We start from the raw sequence: 18312 nt of genomic DNA, 5'->3' as shown, positions 1-18312 counted from the left end.
CAATTCACTTATCGGCTTGCTTAGAGCAGGGGAGAAATGGTGAGGGGCAGGAAATGAGCATCTGTAACGAGACAAGAATCCTCTGTCCTGATTCAGCCCTGGGGGGTCCCACTGTTTGTGAATGGCCTTTGATTCTCAAAAGCTCCTACCCTGAAAATCTTGCTGGTCTGTAAGATGCTACTGGACTTGAATCTGGCTGTCCTGCTGCAGACCCCCCACAGCTGCCCTCCGAAACGAGGCCTCCCGCCCATCTGGGAAGGCCCCTTGCTTGAAGGAAGGTCTCTAAGTTAACCAAATGGCTCTGTATCCTTCAATCCCATGTCATAACAGAAAATGGAGGGCGAACGCCAGGTGCTGAATCGCCCATAGTTTTCCTTAGGCATTGAGGGGTTTTTGTTTTGGTTACGGTGCAAGGAAACTTTCAAGATAAAACACCCCACCCTTTGGTCTGAAGCCTTGCTAGGCAAGAACACCATCATCTTAGTCTACAAGCACAAAGGCTGGTACCCAAAGAGAATCAGAATCAACATTTAAATGTTACTCCAAAGTTTGCTTTCTTAGTTTTGGCTCTCACGTTTTCTATTCGTGACGATTCCCTTTTTGGCAAAACAGACCAGACTATTCTGAAATGCAGTGGGAATTTGTCCCATGGGTTTCAGAAGTAGACGGAACTAAAGGAGTACTATTTAAATAACCGCTAGGAGTCAGAAGAATTAAAAATTCAAAAAGCAGAGGGAAGGTAGTCGCCAACAGTAGCGATCTCCTGTATCGGGACCGCCAAACAGAACGGGAGGAAACACTCATTGGGAATGAGCCGGGAGAGAATTAAACTTCCTTTTGGAACGTGCCCATTCTGGAGGCAAAGTGATGTGGATCGGACACCACTCTAATGGTGTCACGTCAACCAATGCTGTGCAGGTGATGGTTTCAAAAGACGAAAGGGAAAGGGGCTGCAGGCCAATGGCCAGCACACTCATTTTTCTATATCTGTGAAACAGGTAATGGGGTTTTCTTAGTTTGTTCTTTTTATTATGACCAGGACATCCAGTTGCCAAGCTCTTTCCATTTTTGTTTCCCCCCCCCATGTAACGGTAATACACAGACTGAATGTAAAACAAGACAGGAAGAATAAGTGAAAATACAACAGGGCGTAAGTGGATTCCATGCTATCTTGATAATACTACGACTGAGATAACCGTCAATTATTCAGTGGAGATTTAAAAGTAGTTAATTTCCGAAAAATCAAAACTGCCTGAGCCTTAATAGCTAGCGGTTGCTGCAAGCCAAAAAGAGACCGGCTTTCTGCCAGAATTTAGCGCTGGTGAGGTTTGTCTTCCTTCCGTATCTATAGCACAGGTTCTGTTTCAGGGAAGGAGGGAGGATGAGGCCTGGTTTTTAAAAAATGCCAGGCCTAACTCCTGACTAACCTCCAGACACTGGTGTTTGACATGTTGCCAAGCAGGGTCATATCAAAGGTGTCTAAATAAAAGATTGGGTTGCTAAGGGATCTGAATCATGTAATATCAACATGCCATGGGATGGGGATTCAATCGCCCCTCATGTAGTCTTCCTTCTGCGTACGGAGGAAGCCCAAGCCAACTTCAGCAGGTCTTTCTCCAACAGAAGAAGTTGGAGGAAGCTTCCTTAGATTTTAGGAAGGCTTACAAACTCGAGCCAAAAGGAAAGGTGAAGTAGAAACGTATCAGTAATTAAATAAATGAACAAACTATGCTCGGTGGAACAGGAGGACAGAAGTAGAATCCACCCTGGCAGGGCTTTTTTTGTAGAAAAAGCCCAGCAGGAACTTATTAGCATAATAGGCCATACCCAACAGCCGGAACTCATTAGCATATTAGGCCACACCCTGACAGCACAGCTCATTCACATATTAGGCCACACCCCCATGTTACCAGAAGTGTGGTCATCCAGTCACACCCACCTATTGCTTGTTATTCTCTTTACCTTGTTTGTTGTCAAAACCCAGGGCCTTTTTTATGCCACGCACCCCTAATTGTAGCCAATCGTAATGAGTTTCTGCTGTTGAGTGTGGCCTATTATGCTAATGAGTTTCTGCTGGGCGTGGCCAACTTGGGAGCCAGCGAGAACTCCGTTCCTGTGTGTTCCTCCCCAAAAATAGCCCTGCACCCTGGTATTTCCGTGTTAAACATATGCACATTGATTTACGTCCATGCCACTAATAAGAGATTGAATTGTAGAATGCCCTGGGACTGGATTCCTCTATGCCGTTCGCTAATGACACTGACTCAGGGTTGACTCATGGTTTTGGAGGCCACACGAACACATACGAAGTTGCCTTCTACTGAATCAGACCCTTGGTCCATCAGGGTCAATATTGTCCGTGCAGACTGGTGACAGCTCTCCAGGGTCTCAGGCGGAGGTCTATCACATCACCTACTACCTGGTCTTTTCAACTGGAGATGGTGGGGATCGAACCTGGGACCTCCTGAGTGCCAAGCAGAGGCTCCACCACTGAGGCATGGCCCCTCCCTAAGAATGGGGGAGGCAACTCAGGCTATGAATTTTCTATGATGGATGAACCAGCACCACCCTATGGGGACCATACACCCATTGATGGGGGCGAGTGCTGTAGCCCCTTTCATTGGGGGGAGGCTCTGACCATACAATCCACGGCAATGATGAGTAGAACACCACACCCCTGTGGGAGGCCCATCTCTCAGAAATGGCGATTGCACTGCAGCTACCCCAGGTGTGAAAAAGCTCACGGAGTGAAGGACATGCATCGTAAGGTTGAGGCTGACAAAAGAAAGCCGCTACAGAAGTACCAACCCCCCCCCCAAAAAAACACTTTGATACGCCAAACAAATGAGGATCATAAAGTAACTGCAAATCAATAATAGCAGGGTTGTCTTCTGGATCGTACCAACTGAGTTCTAGAGCTGTCCCCAGAGAACAGGGAAGACCCTTGTACCTTAGCGTAGCCCATGTCTCTAATATGCTATGTGACAATTTGTTGTTGAGGAAGAGGAAGCATCTGACGTCAACAGTACACACACATACAAACAACTGTAGCACAATGGGGTGTGTCTGTGAGTTCAGATGCCACTACCTTGGCGGGCTGATTAAGTTCACACAACCATCCCTGGGCTTACTTCTGCTTTCCGATTTTTTGTTTGTTTGTTTGTTTTCAAGACTTACTTTCTGCCTCGGGTTGCATTAAAAGTCCCGCCGTATTTCTTCCGATTAAGGATGAGAGCAGCAATTTCTGGCACGTAGCGCGCAAACATTGCCTACATGCACGAAACAAAACAAAAAAAAAAACAAAAAAAAGGAAAACAAAAAAAAGAAAAGAAAAATGGCATGCAGAGAGAGTTCTACTGCAGCGGAGGCAGCAGAGCCGCCCAGGATACTTACTTTCTTCCACTAACCGCACTATAGGAACCACCATATTTCTTGCGGTTTCCTATTAACTCTATGATTTCGGGGACGTAGCTGGCAAACATGGCCTACGGGAGAAGATAGAAGACAGAAGAAAAGACTAAAAAGAGAGGCCAAAGAAAGGGGGAATGATGAATATTTTTAAAGAAGATATATCGTCTTTAAGATCTGAAAATGTAAAAGACTTAGATCTACAAAGGTTGCTATTTTAAAAAAAAGGGGGTGGGGGGTTTCCCCTAAAAAGGGCTGATAAAACCCAGACAAGAAAGTCAATGCAAAAGTCAGTCTTGAAAGAGGTGCACACCTGGGCCCGAGTGTGGGGGGAAGAACAGGCACGCAAAACAAAACAGATTATTATTATTATAATTATTATTTTTAAAAAAAGAGATCTGGGGATATCGAAAGTGATAAAGCCCATGGCTACCATTTCCTGAAAGGGGGGAAGTGGAAATATTGTATGATTACAGGCCGCCACAGTAAAAAAAAACAAAAACAAAAAACAAAAAACACACCAAAGACAAAGTAAGCCAAAACCTTGAGATATATCGATAGGGTGAGCGTGAACTAATTTATGAAAAGATAGATGAGGGGGTTTACACCTACTACCAAAGATAAAAAATGATCATACCATTCTCTCTGTACATAAGAATGAACATGGTATAACTATGATAATATATATATATATTCACACACGCATATATATATATAATCACACACACACATATATATATATACACACAGAGAGAAGTTTATATGTATATACATATACATTTTTAAAAGTTGACCTTTCACAAACGTTGATAAGGACATGTAAGGACATGTAAAAGAAAAGGGTGATGAGGAGAAAAATATAAATATATATAAATCTGCCATGTTTTGTCCAACAAACTTTTGCCAGGGCTTGGATACTTCTAAGAGCCGCTGCTGGTAAACCTAGTGTTGTGTTTTGGCATGCAAATATTGCACCCGAACATGCACGTGTCCCCGTTAACATATCTGTTACACAGAACATCCCTATAGAAAGATGTACGTGAGAGAGATAAAAATATGTTAGGCTACGTTCAATCTACATATGTCACATACGTTACACATTGAACGTGATCCACACTTACCTTACGGAGGGCAAACCTTAGCCCTAAAGAGGCTTTCTATTTTTTTAAAAAATAAGACAAATGCAACAGATGCAATTGTGTCTTTGGTTCTAACAGAAAAACAGAATATAAAAAGATCAATTTGATTAGAAGGTCACGTTCCCTTATATATATATATATGTTTGTGTGTGTGTTCTTGCTTAACTGGACAAGCATAGAAGGGAAATCACTTGCTCACTGGTTAGGAAATTTGCACCCAAGTTAGTTCGCACCGTGTCGTCTCGCCTGGTTGCCACGGTCTGGAAGCCAGGCGTGCCGGGCGCTGCCATTGCTTGGAAGGCGCAAGCGGCTCTTGAAAGGCCATCCGAAGCCACCGTGTTTGTTGGAATATTGGGAAAGGAATACAGGGGGGGGGGGGCTCTTGAAACCGCAGCTGCCTTGTAGACATTATCGTCATTATCAACAACACACGACTACTAACTATTAGTTTGAAAAGTTAAAGGTTTATGATCCTGTTAATTCCTCGGCTACTTTTCTGTATCTGCATGCATGAGACTATAGTAGACCAATGGGTTCTTATTTCTCATTAAAGCAAAATGCTTTCACTTTACACAATTTAACTCTACACAGACTGTTTTAAAGGGCTACGACTTAGGGTTGCCAACTCCCGGCGGGGAAAATCCCTGGATATTCGGGGTGAGTTTGGGGAGGGCAGGGACCTCAGCAGGATAAGTCCACCTTCCAAAGCAGACATTTTCTCCAAGGGAACTAATCTCTCTAGCTTGGAGTTGAGTTGTAATTAGGGTTGCCAGCACTGGGTTGGGAAAAACCTGGAGATTTGGGGGGCAGAGCCTGGGGGTGGGGCTTGGGGAGGGGAGGGGCCTCAGTAGGCTAGAATGTCATTGGGTCCAACTTCCAAAGCAGCCATTTTCTCCAGGGAAACTGATCTCTGTAGTCTGGGGCTCCACTGCAAGGAGGTTAGCGCCCCAGCTGCAGTTCTGGGAGGTCTCCAGTCCCCACCAGGAGATTGGCAAGCCTAGCTACTACGCTGCAGGTTTTAAAAAAAAGAATAAGTCAATTGGGAAAATAATGTAAGCATTTTACCAATCCACCGAGGATGAAGAAGACCATGAAAAGGCGACCGAGGGTTGTTTTTGCATAAACGTCTCCGTAACCAACAGTGGACATTGTGACCATCAGTAAATAAACACATTCCCAATAAGTAAGCGCTTGGTTGTTTCTGAAGTCTTCCCATGGATCCCCTGAGTTCTCCACCTATAAGGAAATAATAATAGCCAACAGATTTTATTTATTTCATCGAACTTATGAACCGCCCACCCTGCAAGCGGGCTCTGGAGCGCTTTACCACCTTATAAAGCATTTAAAACACAATCAATCAATAAGTAAATCAGACCGACAGCAAACCAATCATTTAAAACCAATCAAAGATGGCGACATAACGATCCCCCTTTGCCGGCGACATTGCTGTCCCGCATGGCAGGGCTGGGGGGGGTACGTGGGGGCTACAGAAGAAAGAGGGGGGCTGTCAGCCTAAACCTCCCGTCGCTGCCTTCAACTAAAAACATCTCTGCCTTTCAGGCCCTGTGGAATTGCATCAGATCCCGCAGGGCCCAGATGTTGTCCGGTAGAGAGTCCTACCAGGTCGGGGCCAGGACTGAAAAGTCTCTTCTGAGACTTCCAAGCACTCAACAGAGAGATACCACCACATCTGCAGGGCAGAAGTGCTGTAATCCAAGGACCTTAAGGACTGCCTGCTCCCAGGTGAACCAACCCCCACCCAAGTGATTCGCTTTGGAGACCCTCCTTCAAGTGTCCCTGCCATTTAAGGCCCAGCAGGTGGCAACCAGACGCAAAGCCTTCTCAGTCGTGGCCCCAAAACAATGGAATTCCCTCCCCGGGGGAGAGTCGCCTGTCCTCTGCTAGCAGCTGAGGACTTCCCTGTTTCACTTGGCTTCCCTCACTGACTCTCCTCCCTCTTTGTGTCATTTTAATTGTTTTTGTGTTCTGGTTGTTTTTAATTGTTTTCTGCTACGTGTATTTTTAAACATTTCGGTGGGTTTTGTTGTATGGTTGTTTCTCATTGGTTTTATGATATGTATTCGTAAAAGTAATCTTAACGGTTTTGATTGCTCGTCACCTGGGTGGACCCTGAGTGGGGTGGAAAGGCGGCGTAAAATGGTTGTAAAGCAGCGGTTCCTAACCCTTTCGAGCCTGTGGGCACCTTGAAAATCTGACCCAGGGTGGGTGTGTGGAACTTTGGAATTGCAGGAGGCGGAGCCATGCACATTTCAGGGAATGAGATCATGCGAGAGTGATTAAAATGTGGAATTGGCTGCCAGAGGATGTAGTGATGGCCACAAGAATGAACAGCTTTAAAAGAGGATTAGATAGATTCATGGGGGGAGAGGTCCATCAGGGGCTACTAACCATGGTGACTCAAGGGAACCTCCATATTCAGAGACATCCTCTGAATCCCAGAGCAGGAGGCAACATCAGGGGAAGCCCTCGGCCTCTATACCCTTTTGTTGGCCATCCAGAGGAACTGGTTGGCCACTGTGTGAGACAGGATGCTAGACAAGATGGACCACTGGTCTGATCTAGCAGGGCTCTTCTAATGGTCTTATCAGGGGAAGGCCTCGGCCTCTCTGCCCTGTTGTGGCCCTCCAGAGGAACTGGTTGGCCACTATGTGAGACGGGATGCTGGACTAGATGGACCCTCCCCGGTCTGATCCAGCAGGGCTCTTCTGATGTTCTTATCAGGGGAAAGCCTTGGCCTCTATGCCCTGTTGCTGGCCCTCCAGAGGAACTGGTTGGCCACTGTGTGAGGCAGGATGCTGGACTAGATGGACCCTCACTGGTCTGATCCAGCAGGGTTCTTCTGATGTTCTTATCAAGGGAAGGTCAGAACAGAAATCTTTATTACGGTTTGTAACCAAGACAAACAGTCCAACCAAGCATACATACATCTACCTCAAAATAATTGAAAACCGATTCCGAGAGAATACACTGCATTAGCCTAAGAGTCTTTGAGTTACGCTTTAAGAGATCTTTCCTAATTCTGTAGGCTGCTGCCAAAATTTTGGTGCATGCTAATGTCACCTGTGGATTGGCATCTATCATAAGTAAAATACTAATATCAGAATCCGAATCAAGGGAAGGTCTCTATGCCCTGTTGTTGGCTCTCCAGAGGAACTGGTTGGCCACTGTGTGAGATGGGATGCTGGACTAGATGGACTACTCATCTGATCCGGCAGGGTTCTTCTTATGTTCTTATCAAGGGAAGGCCTTGGCCTCTATGCCCTGTTGTTGGCCCTCCAGAGGAACTGGTTGACCACTATGTAAAGCAGGATAGTGGACTAGATGGACCACTGGTCTGATCCAGCAGGGTTCTTATCAAGGGAAGGCCTTGGCCTCTATGCCCTGTCATTGGCCCTCCAGAGGAACTGGTTGGCCACTGTGTAAGACAGGATACTGGAGTAGATGGACCACAGGTCTGATCCAACAGGGCTCTTCTGATGTTCTTCTTATGTAACTCTAATAGTAACTCTCCAACACTTCAGGTAGAATCTCAATTTAATAGGATGCCTCTTGTTTTATTATTTTCTTGCACCCAGGCAGCTTACCTTCTGTGTCACAATGAAGATCTGATTGGGTGCTGTGGTGGCAGCTGTCGCCAAAACAGTTGTTTTTTAAAAAATGGGTACACCCAATCAGATCTTCAATGGCCAGCCAGAAGATCTGCTGGGTCGAAGCTCCACTACTTTCTAGAAACACTTGACGGGTGCCATGTTGGGGGACTCCATTCTAAAGAAAAAACTGATACACAAGTATGGAGGACCATCAGGGGTAGGGTTGCCAACACCCAGGTCCGGGCGGGGGTTCCCCTGCTTCTGGGGGCTTCAATCTGCAACCAGCTGAGAGCCAGTTTGGTGTAGTGGTTAAGGGCGTGGACTCTAATCTGGGAGAACCGGGTTTGATTCCCCACTCCTCCGCTTGCACCTGCTGATGTGACCTTGGGTCAGTCACAAGCTCTGGCACAGCTGTCCTTGAAAAAGAGCAGTTTGTGTCAGAGTTCTCTCAGCCCCACCCACCTCACAGGGTGTCTGTTGTGGGGAGGGGAAGGGAGAGGAGTTTGTAAGCCGCTCTGAGACTCCAAGTGAAGGGCGGGGTATAAATCCAATCTCTTCTTCTTCTTCAGCTGGCCAGCAGAGGAAGCCCCACCCCCAAGAGTGACCACCTACCTGGCCTCTCCCTCCCCCGCTGCCCGATTTTAAGGGCTTCAGCTGATTGGCAGGGACCACGTGGCCTGCCGACCAGCTGTAGGGCCCTTTAAATCTAGCAGGAGGGAGGGAGAGGGGCTGTCGTAGTAGCACACTCAGATCACAAAAAGATGCTTTAAAGGGTCTTTTTTGTGAGTGGGGTGGGGGCCACGGGGCTGATTTCCCCCAGCCCCATGTGCCACGGCCCCCACTTGGATTGCAAAAAAGACACTGAAGAAATGAGCAGTGTCTCACGAAAGCTTCTCCCCTGCCACAAATTGTGTTAGTCTCGAAGGTGCTCCTGGACTCTGGCTCTTTCCTACTGCTACAGACAGACTCACACAGCGACCCACCTTGACATAAATCAAAGTTTGGAAGAAGAAGAAGAAGAGGAAGAGATTGGATTTATACCCCGCCCTTCACTACCGAAAGGTGTCTCAGAGCGGCTTACAAACTACTTTCCCTTCCCCTCCCCACAACAGACACCCTGTGAGGTTAGGAGGGGCTGAGAGAGCTCTTGACAGAAACTGCTCTTTTTCAAGGACAGCTCTTATCAGAACTCTGGCTTGCCCGAGGTCATTCAGCCAGGTGCAAGTGGAGGAGTGGGGAATCAAACCCGGTTCTCCCAGATTAGAGTCCGCGCACTCAACCACTACACCAAACTGGCTCCCGAAGCAAGAGAAGGTATAAACCTTTTACCAGTAAACCCCCAAATGGCATGGCAATGTTTTTTTTTTTATGAAACTCAATTACCTTCCACTGCAAAGGCTGTAAAAATGTTTCTGAAAGAAAACAAAAATGCTCCGTTTTCCTTTTTCACAGCCAGTTCATGTTTCTTCATGCTTACTGTTCCCCACAGTTGCCGATCCAGGGGACCACTCATACATGGAAGAACACACATTCACACATTTGGATGTGATAGCATTACTCTGTAATGTTCCCTCTAAGCTGTGGAGTCCTGTGAGCAAAAATTCTACTTTGTGAGCTACTTGCATTGAAGTTGTGAGCGAGCCATTTGGCTACTGCGTAAATTAGTTTGCTCTGGAGCCACCTCCTTCCTGAGCTAAGATAAAAATCTGTGAGCGGGAGGCTAAAAAACTGTGAGCTAGCTCACACTGACTCAGCTTAGAGGGAACACTGCTCTGTGCTGTTGGTGGTTGCCAACTCTGCGGTGAGAGATTGCCGGAGATTTTGGAGGTGGGGCTTGGGGAGGGTTTGGTGAGAGGAAGGACCTCCGTGGGGTATTGTACGATAGACTCCACCCTCCAAAGCAGCCATTTTCTCTAGGGGAGACAGATCCCTGGAGATTTCCCGGGAGATCTCCAGGCTGCACCTGGAGGCTGGCAACTCTAGTACTGCTTTGCTGTTGATGGGACATGCGCTTTAGCCCACACAAGGAAAACCCGCCGGGCTCCCCCAGTGATAGGGATGCACCCCCTCTTCTCCCTGACACCGACCCTTTGGTGAAGAGTTTCACAAAAAGGCGAGAAAAGACGACAACCAGAGGGACAGTTTATTTAATTATGCACGTGAAACATTGCTGTGCTGCCTTTCCACCTAAACAGGGTCTCCCAAGAGGGCGAATACCAAAACATTTCAGCATTAAAACAACATTTAAAATACATGATATATAAAATCAGGGGTCATGTTGTAGAAAAAGAGCTGCAGGGGCTCATTAGCACACCTAGTAGGCTATTAGCATAATGGCTCATTAGCATATGCCACGCCCCCGGACATCACCGGAAGTCGAGCAAAAAGGGGGGGAGGCATCTTCAAAAGTCTCCCCTTCCATTCCCCAGGCGGGCGGGAGGGAGAGCGAAGAGAGAAGGGGTTTAAAGTTTAAACCCCTTCTTTCTGGAGTTGTGCCGCAGCGGCAGTGCGATCTTTCAATTGTATTCTATGGGGCCATAGAATACAATGGAAAGATTGCACCGTTGTTGTGCTGCGACTCTAGAGAGAAGGAGCTTGCGGGGCGGGGCTTGCCGCTACCGCCATTTGTGCCCGCTCCTGGGCTGCCGGAGTGGTGCTCCAGTGTGCTCCGGCCCCAAATTATCCCTGTATAAAAATAATTCAATTTAAAAAACACAACACCAGAACCAGGGAGGAGGGCCAGTAACGGTTGTCGGGGTATGCCAAAGGAAACAAACATGTCTTCACCTGCTGACAGAAGGCACCCATAGAGGGGGACGGACGGATCTCTCTAGAGAGGAAGCTGCAAAGTTCTGGGGCCACAACTGGGAAGGCCCTTTCCTCAGGTCACCACCCACCTAGCTTCAGATGGTAGGGGCAACCAAAGCAGGGACTCCAAAGATGACCGGAGTGAGCTACAAGCATGGACGGCTTCAAAAGGGAATTAGATAAGCATTTGGAGCAGAGGTCCATCAGTGGCTATTAGCCACAAGGTATAGATAGGGACTCTGGGGCAAGTGATGCTCTGTCTTCTGGGTGCTTGGGAGGGGGCAACAGTGGGAGGGCTTCTAATGTCCTGGCCCCAACTGGTGGACCTCCTGATGGCCCCTGGTATTTTTGGCCACTGTGTGACAGAGTGTTGGACTGGATGGGGCTTTGGCCTGATCCAACATTGGCGTCTCTTATGTTCTTATGAGCGGGTAGGTTCATATGGGAGAAAATATGCTAGCCCCTACTGTATAGGGCTTTAAAGGTCAATACTAGCCCCTTGAATTAAGTTTGGAAACAAACTGGAAGCCAGTATAGCTGGAACAGGACCAGACTGATAGCATCCCTACAGTCAAGCCCAGTCAACATTCTGGCGGGAGCATTCTGTACCGACTGCAGCTTCCGGACAGTCTTCAAGGGTGGCCCCACGTAGACTGAATGGCTCGTTGGGTTGATTTTGTGAGAGGGGAAAAAAAATGTTTGCCAGATATCCCTCCCTCATGCACACGCACACCCCCATTTTCGCTATCAAGAGTCAAGGGACACTGAGTCAGAACTAAACTTCATGGAAATCAGTCCATAAGGATGTGACCTCCATCTTCGTGGCCTGATGCCCCAAGAAGCCCCTTCAGCGCCTGTGCTGCTGACAAATCCTCCCTGGGCGCCAAAAACTGCTGGGAACACTGTTTGCGTACTAGCTGGTGACATTACTTGCAACGGACCACAGCGGAAATATAAATCCCTGACCAGGTATGGCCAGCCTAAGACTTGCATCTCCTCTGATTTGTCACAGAAGAAGAAGAGATTGGATTTATACCCCCGCCCTTCACTACCCAGAGGAGTCTCAGAGTGGCTTACAAACTCCTTTCCCTTCCCCTTCCCACAACAGACACCCTTGTGAGGTAGGTGGGGCTGAGAGAACTCTGAGAGTCTGGAAGTCAGCTATAATTCCAGGAAATCTCCAGGCTGGCAACCAAGGCTCCCTCTAAGCGGTGGAGTCTTGTGAGCAAAAATCCCACTTTGTGAGCTACTGGCATTAAAGTGGTGAGCGAGCGATTTGGCTGCTGCATCAATTAGCTTGCTCTGGAGCCGTCCTTCCTGAGCGGAGACGAAAATGTGTGAGCCGGAGGCTAAAAAACTGTCAGCTGGCTCACGCTAACTCAGCTTAGAGGGAACACACCCCAACCCTACTGGGACTACACTGCTGGGCAAGGCAGAACGGCACTGCTTGCTCGTGGACTGCAGCCCAGATGCATAAAATCGGCCAATGTCAATCTCACTGGAACCAAGCAGACCATAGACTCCCCACGGTTGCCGTGCCTACTGTTCTGGAAAATGCCCCACCATACTAAAATGGTGATTTAAATCAAACCCAGAGGCTTCAATAATCCTGGAAGATAGTTTTATATATGTGAAAAGTTTCAGCCAAATGATTTGTTAGTGTACCCTGCCTTAAATAGTTTGGGGCGGGGGGAGGGGGGGAGAAAGAAGGATGGGAAGGAATGAATACATTATCTGATGTAACAATTAAGGTGTCTTTTGAAGAATTTCTACTCTTACATATTAGCAACACGGAGTGGCTTGTTCTTCTAATATCTGGTATCCCCACTTCATATTTGATGAGAAATTGTTTCCCCCCTTCTTATTATTAAGGAAATATTGCCACCTAGTGGTCATGTCTTGTTATAGAAAATTCGGGCTGTTCCTGAATTATGTTACTGATGTATTAATGATCAGAATGAGATTAGAGCATGTTGAAAGAGGTGGCTCTCCTGGCTGCACCTGAAGTCGCTGCGCTTAACATCTGAACTCTGACAGGGAGACAGATGCATCCCGAATGTCCCAGGGCACGCAGCTGGGAATTGTCTGACTAGCTTGTCCCAGGGCCGACACGCAAATGCGAAAGAGAGCCACATAGTTCCAAGCGTGCAAGTCACCATGTGCCAGAGTCTGGCTCCCCTTCACAGGTCGTGCGTTTGCCCCAGGACACGCTGATCAAACAGGGGTTCTACAGAAATGGAAAAGCTGCGATGGGAAACTTTTTTAAAAAAGACAAAAAGGAAAAAGAAGAAGAAAAACCCAAACCGATGGCTACTCAAGGAAGTAACAGATCCCAGCAGCTGGTCAGAGAAGGGTTCCCAACTCTGGGCTGGGAAATTCCTGGAGATTTGGAGGTGAGGCGTGGAGAGGGCGCGATTTGGAAGGGGAGGGGGCCCTTGTGGCATATCATGCCACAGAATCTACCCATCAAAGTCGCCATAGTCATCTCCGTAATCAGCTGTACTTCCAGGCGATCTCCAGGCCCCACCTGGAGGCTGGCAACCCTAGATCAAAGTGCATCCCCCCCCTCCAAACCCAAAGTGTACTTACCAAATGTATAAATCCAGCCGCTGTCAGCCACGTGCTGATAAATATAGAGCACAGATTCACCAACTTGATGGAATTACTGGGGAAAGGGCAGAAAAAGACAGACGTTCTCAGAGTTTTCTCTTTGCCAAGCAGCCCCGCCCCTCCGTCGCCACCCTCGGAGGACCTTTATCAGATTCAGGTGGGCACGGCCGTGTTGGCCTGAAGCAGCAAAACAAAGTCTGGGTCCGGTGGCACCTTTCAGACCAACAAAAGGTTTGATTCTGGGTATAAACTTTTGTGTGCGTCAAGCTTGGGCCTCTCTTGCCATAGAAGGCTGTCTAGCCAAACTCATGGTCTTTTGCAGCATTAGGGGTTAACGGCTTTCTCAGACATGCTCATTCCACTGTTTTCATCTACATGTACTCTGGGGCGAAATACTTCACTGCTGTTTATCTTCTCTGCTGGGGAGTGGTGGTGGATGTGCGTGTCAATGTCTGCTTCAGGTTAAATAGCGCCAGCTTGGAGCAGACTGCGAGACCCTGGGAAGTATATGATCTCAGCGTCCAACATGACCTTGTGACGCGGGGAGCTTCTAGATAATGTAACCGTTAGTTTGTAGGTGCGGGGTGTGGCCACAAGGGCCAGTTTGGATCTTTGGCAGGCTGAATGAGAATATTGATTGGGTGGTTGCCATAGGGGAGATGTCCTGCTGGTAGTATATGGTCGGACCTGGCATCTGGAGGACAGTTCCGGCACAGAATCTGTCTATGCTTGGAATCTCTCTACCTCTCGATAAACAAATCGTGCTACTACCAGAGTGTTGTGGGAGTGACTGCATCCAGGACGTGACAGTGTGCATGCACACAAAAGCTTATACCCAGCATTAAACTTTTTGTTGTTTTTAAAGGTGTCACTGGACTCAGAACCTTTATTAGGCATTTGTTACAAACACTACACCATCTAAAATGCCGCACAGCCAATTAGCGCAAATCTACATGTCAGAAAGCATGCTGAAAAATGGTCATAAACATAAAACAGAGATAAAATTATTCATGATCATTCACCACCAACCCACAGGTCCTCACGGGCTTGTGTCAAGTCAATTCCAACCAGTGTTCCCTCTAAGCTGAGTTAGTGTGAGCCAGCTCACAGTTTTTTAGCCTCTGGCTCATACATTTCTGTCTTAGTCTCAGGAAGAATGGCTCTAGAGCACACTAATTTATGCAGTAGCTAAATCGCTCACTTGCAACTGTAATGCCGGTAGCTCACAAAGTAGCATTTCTGCTCACAAGACTCCACAGCTTAGAGGGAGCATTGCTTCCGACTTATGGTGACCCTATGAATTGGTGAGCTCCAAAATGTCATCCTGGTTAATACTTCCCCAAGAGCTGTGGGGTGTTAGGCCTCACAAAAAAGGAACATGTCCAATGGGGGGGTGGGACCCCTCTCTCTCAGGGGATCTAGCCCTGGTCACAGCAAGCTTTACCTCCCGGGGGCCTGGAATCACCAGGCGGTGTTGGGTCCCCGACCGAAGTGCTCTTGGGGGTATATATGGGGAAAGGCGGTCCCTCAGGTAAGTCGGACCCTGGCCATGTAGGGTTTTAAAGGTGAGTACCAGCACTTTGAAACGGATTTGGTAATAAAACTTAAAAAGAAAAAAGATCTGATATCTCCACAGGTCTTTAATTCATATTAAAACTCTTCTCTCCCGCTCCCAACCTCTGACTTGCCACATCCCAGACCTAAGTGCCACTCCCTTGGTCAGACCTTTACCTGCCTGCCCTCCCACAGTTCCGACTGGTTCCTTTAACTGGCTCCTGCGTTGCCAGGATCCACGTCTGTGGTCTACCTGTCTAAATGCCCAGAAGAGGAAACAGCTAAAGAGTTTGAGGAAATCTACATCAGTGCAGATTGGATGGTCTGGTGGGGAGGATGGAATTCAAGACACCCGAGTACAGCGTTAGGCATTCTGATTTTGTGCCGCACCACCCAAACTGGAGGACAAAATGATGCAAAAACTACCAAACAGAATTCTTGCTGCCAGGGGTCATTTCGTAGACAAAAAGGTGCAGGAGCTCATTAGCATAACCCATTCGCATAACTTATTTGCATATGCCACACCCCCTGACATCACCGGAAGTGTGTCAGAAGGCAACACCCACCGCTCAGGCTCCACTGGACTGTTTTGGATTGCTAGCTATTGGTGGGGGGGGGACGTGCAGATCTGTCCTCGCAGAGGAGGGAGAGCTTGTACCTGAATAAAACCTGGTCTTAAAGGTGCCACTGGACTGTTTTGGACCAGGGGGCCGAGAGGGGGGCTCTGCAACTTACCTGGCTGCTTCTAGCTCTGACTGAGTGCTGCTGGGAGCAGGGGGTGGGGCTTGTTGCATGTGCCCGCCCACTGGGCTCTTTACTGCCGGAGCTCCGCTCCTGTGCTCCTGCAGGAAATGACCCCTGCTTGCTGCTGTTGGCAAACTGAGCCATCCCAGTGAAATGAAAATACCGGCTTGTTTTTGCCACGGCTCTGGTTGCCAGACCATAAGCCTGTGAATCCCGGGGAGTTCTGTTGCCATCCAACCCACAGAATTCCAGTTTGGGAAACTCCCCCGAGTCGAGCCCCAAATCAGGACAATCGGCTTAGGAGGGTCTCCCAGTTAACGGATCCAGTCAGAGGTGGAGCTTCTCAAAAACCTATCTGAACCACACACACCCCCGGTTATCGGACTCTGAACCAGGGAAGGGTTGAGAACTTTCTGAACCCAATCGGTCCACACACTGCTTTAGGGGTCCCCAAGATGAACAGATGAAAAAAGGATCCCAAATCTCTGTCATTCTGTGAAGCGGGGTCGTTTCGTAGAAAAAGAGCTAGGGGAACTCATTAGCATAACTCATTAGCATATGCCACACCCCCTGACATCACCAGAAGTGTGTCATAAGGCCACACCCCCTGACATCACCGGAAGTGTGTCATAAGGCCACACACCCCACCCCCAACGGTCCTGGCCGCCGCCACCGGCCTTGCAGCTCCACTGCCGAGCCTCATAAGGGGCCCGGTGGTGGACCTGCAAGGCCGGCGGGAGTGCAAGGAAGCCCCGCGAAGGCCCTCCCTGGCCCCAGGCAGGCAGGGGTGGGGAGAGGCAGGGAGGAAGCAACTTACCCTCCCTCTTCTCCTGCCTCCTCCTGGCTGAATGAGGGCCGGAAGCGGGGCGGCCGGAAGCAGGGGGCGGGGCTTCGTCATGTGCCCCGCCCCCCGTACCTCACCCGGGGGAACTGCGATCCCCCACGATCCCCCCCCGAAATGACCTCTGCTGTGAAGGGTACACTCTTGGGAATTGGGGCCATGCGGAAAGGGAAGAAGGTCAGTCAGGTCTTAAAAAGACCCTACTTGTTTTTGCTGATTGAATCCAGAGTCTCTGGACTGCTAGTAGTTTTAAAGTGGGGAGGGGGAAGATGTGGCCCATTAAAGTCAGTCTTTTCCTCTTTGCCATGTTAATGACGCCATTGGGAGACTGGCAAATCTGACCCAGGGGCTGAGAGTTAAATGCCCTCTTCCCTTCCCCCGTGGTCTCAGTCAATGCCGTGGAGTCTTGTGAGGAAAAAAACCCTACTTTGTGAGCCACTGGCATTAAAGTTGTGAGCAAGCGATTTGGCTACTGCATAAATTAAGTTTGCTCTGGAGCCCCATCCCTCCCTGAGCTGAGACAGAAACGTGTGAGCCAGAGGCTAAAAAAACCATGAGCTAGCTCACACTAACTCAGCTTAGAGGGAACACTGGTCTCAGTTCCAGGTGACTGCTAAATGCAGATTCCTCTGACCCAGCAGAGTCCAGACTTTCATGGAGGATGTCTGTCTCCCAACAGGGTCCAATGACACCCGCCCACACCCACCCATGATGCCCTCTGAAGAACCATGGGTGGCCAAACAGCGGCTCGAGAGCCATATGCGGCTCCTTCACACATATTGTGCGGCTCCCGGCAGGGCGGCTGAAGAAGCAAAGAGGAAGCGTGCTTTTTCTCCCTCCCTCCCTTCCCCCTCCATCCTATCCATTTGCTTTCTCAGTTCTCTCTCTCTCTCTCTCTCTCCATCTCTCTCTCTCTCTCCACCTCTTTCATTCTTTCTTTCCACCTCTCTCCCTTTCTCTCTCTCTCTTAGACAGATAAATATCATTAGCAAACAAATATCATTGGAAGAATATCACTGTTTCTACCCCTTCTGTTTTTTTTTATTTTAAGCCGTCTCATTTCACGTTAATAAAAAGCAAATTGGCATATTTTAAAATAAAAATGTGTGTGTGATAGTCATGTCTTGTGGCTCTCAAACATCTGGCGTTTATTCTATGTGCCTCTTAAAAAGGTAAAGGTTCCCTTGCTCGAAAGCCAGTCGAGTCCGACTCTAGGGTTGCGGTGCTCATCTCCGTTTCAGCCAAATGATTTGTTAGTGTAAAGGTTCTCTTGCTCGAAAGCCAGTCGAGTCCGACTCTAGGGTTGCGGTGCTCATCTCCGTTTCAAAGCCGAAGAGCCAGCGCTGCCCGAAGACGTTTCCGTGGTCATGTGGCCGGCATGACTCAACACCAAGGCGCACGGATCGCTGTTACCTTCCCACCAAAGTGGTACCTATTTATCTACTTGCAATTTCTTGCTTTTGAAATGCTAGGTTGGCAGGAGCTGGAACTAGAGACGGGAGCTCACTCCATCATGTGGCACCTGAGTCTCGAACTGCTGAACTACTGACCTTCCACAGCCTGCAGTTCAGCGTCTTAACCACTTGAGCCACCACAG

At 48.4% G+C, this 18312-nt stretch overlaps 1 protein-coding gene across 1 annotated transcript in view; it reads right to left on the bottom strand.

Moving 5' to 3' along the window:
* The window catches only part of KCNMA1 (potassium channel, calcium activated large conductance subfamily M alpha, member 1), a 427405-nt gene that overhangs the window by 220180 nt on the left and 188913 nt on the right, over positions 1-18312 (bottom strand). The window contains exons 6-8 of the mRNA XM_015416325.1: positions 13556-13631; positions 5613-5783; positions 3394-3485 (exon numbers count right to left, since the gene is read on the bottom strand). Coding sequence (XP_015271811.1) covers positions 3394-3485; positions 5613-5783; positions 13556-13631 — 339 coding nt within the window. The remainder of the gene's footprint in view (positions 1-3393; positions 3486-5612; positions 5784-13555; positions 13632-18312) is intronic.

Source organism: Gekko japonicus, unplaced genomic scaffold (assembly GCF_001447785.1).
Source record: "Gekko japonicus isolate JY-2015 unplaced genomic scaffold, Gekko_japonicus_V1.1 scaffold861, whole genome shotgun sequence".
Lineage (NCBI taxonomy): Eukaryota > Metazoa > Chordata > Lepidosauria > Squamata > Gekkonidae > Gekko > Gekko japonicus.
Note: the sequence above shows the minus strand (reverse complement) of the source record. Positions and strands in the feature narration are given on the sequence as shown.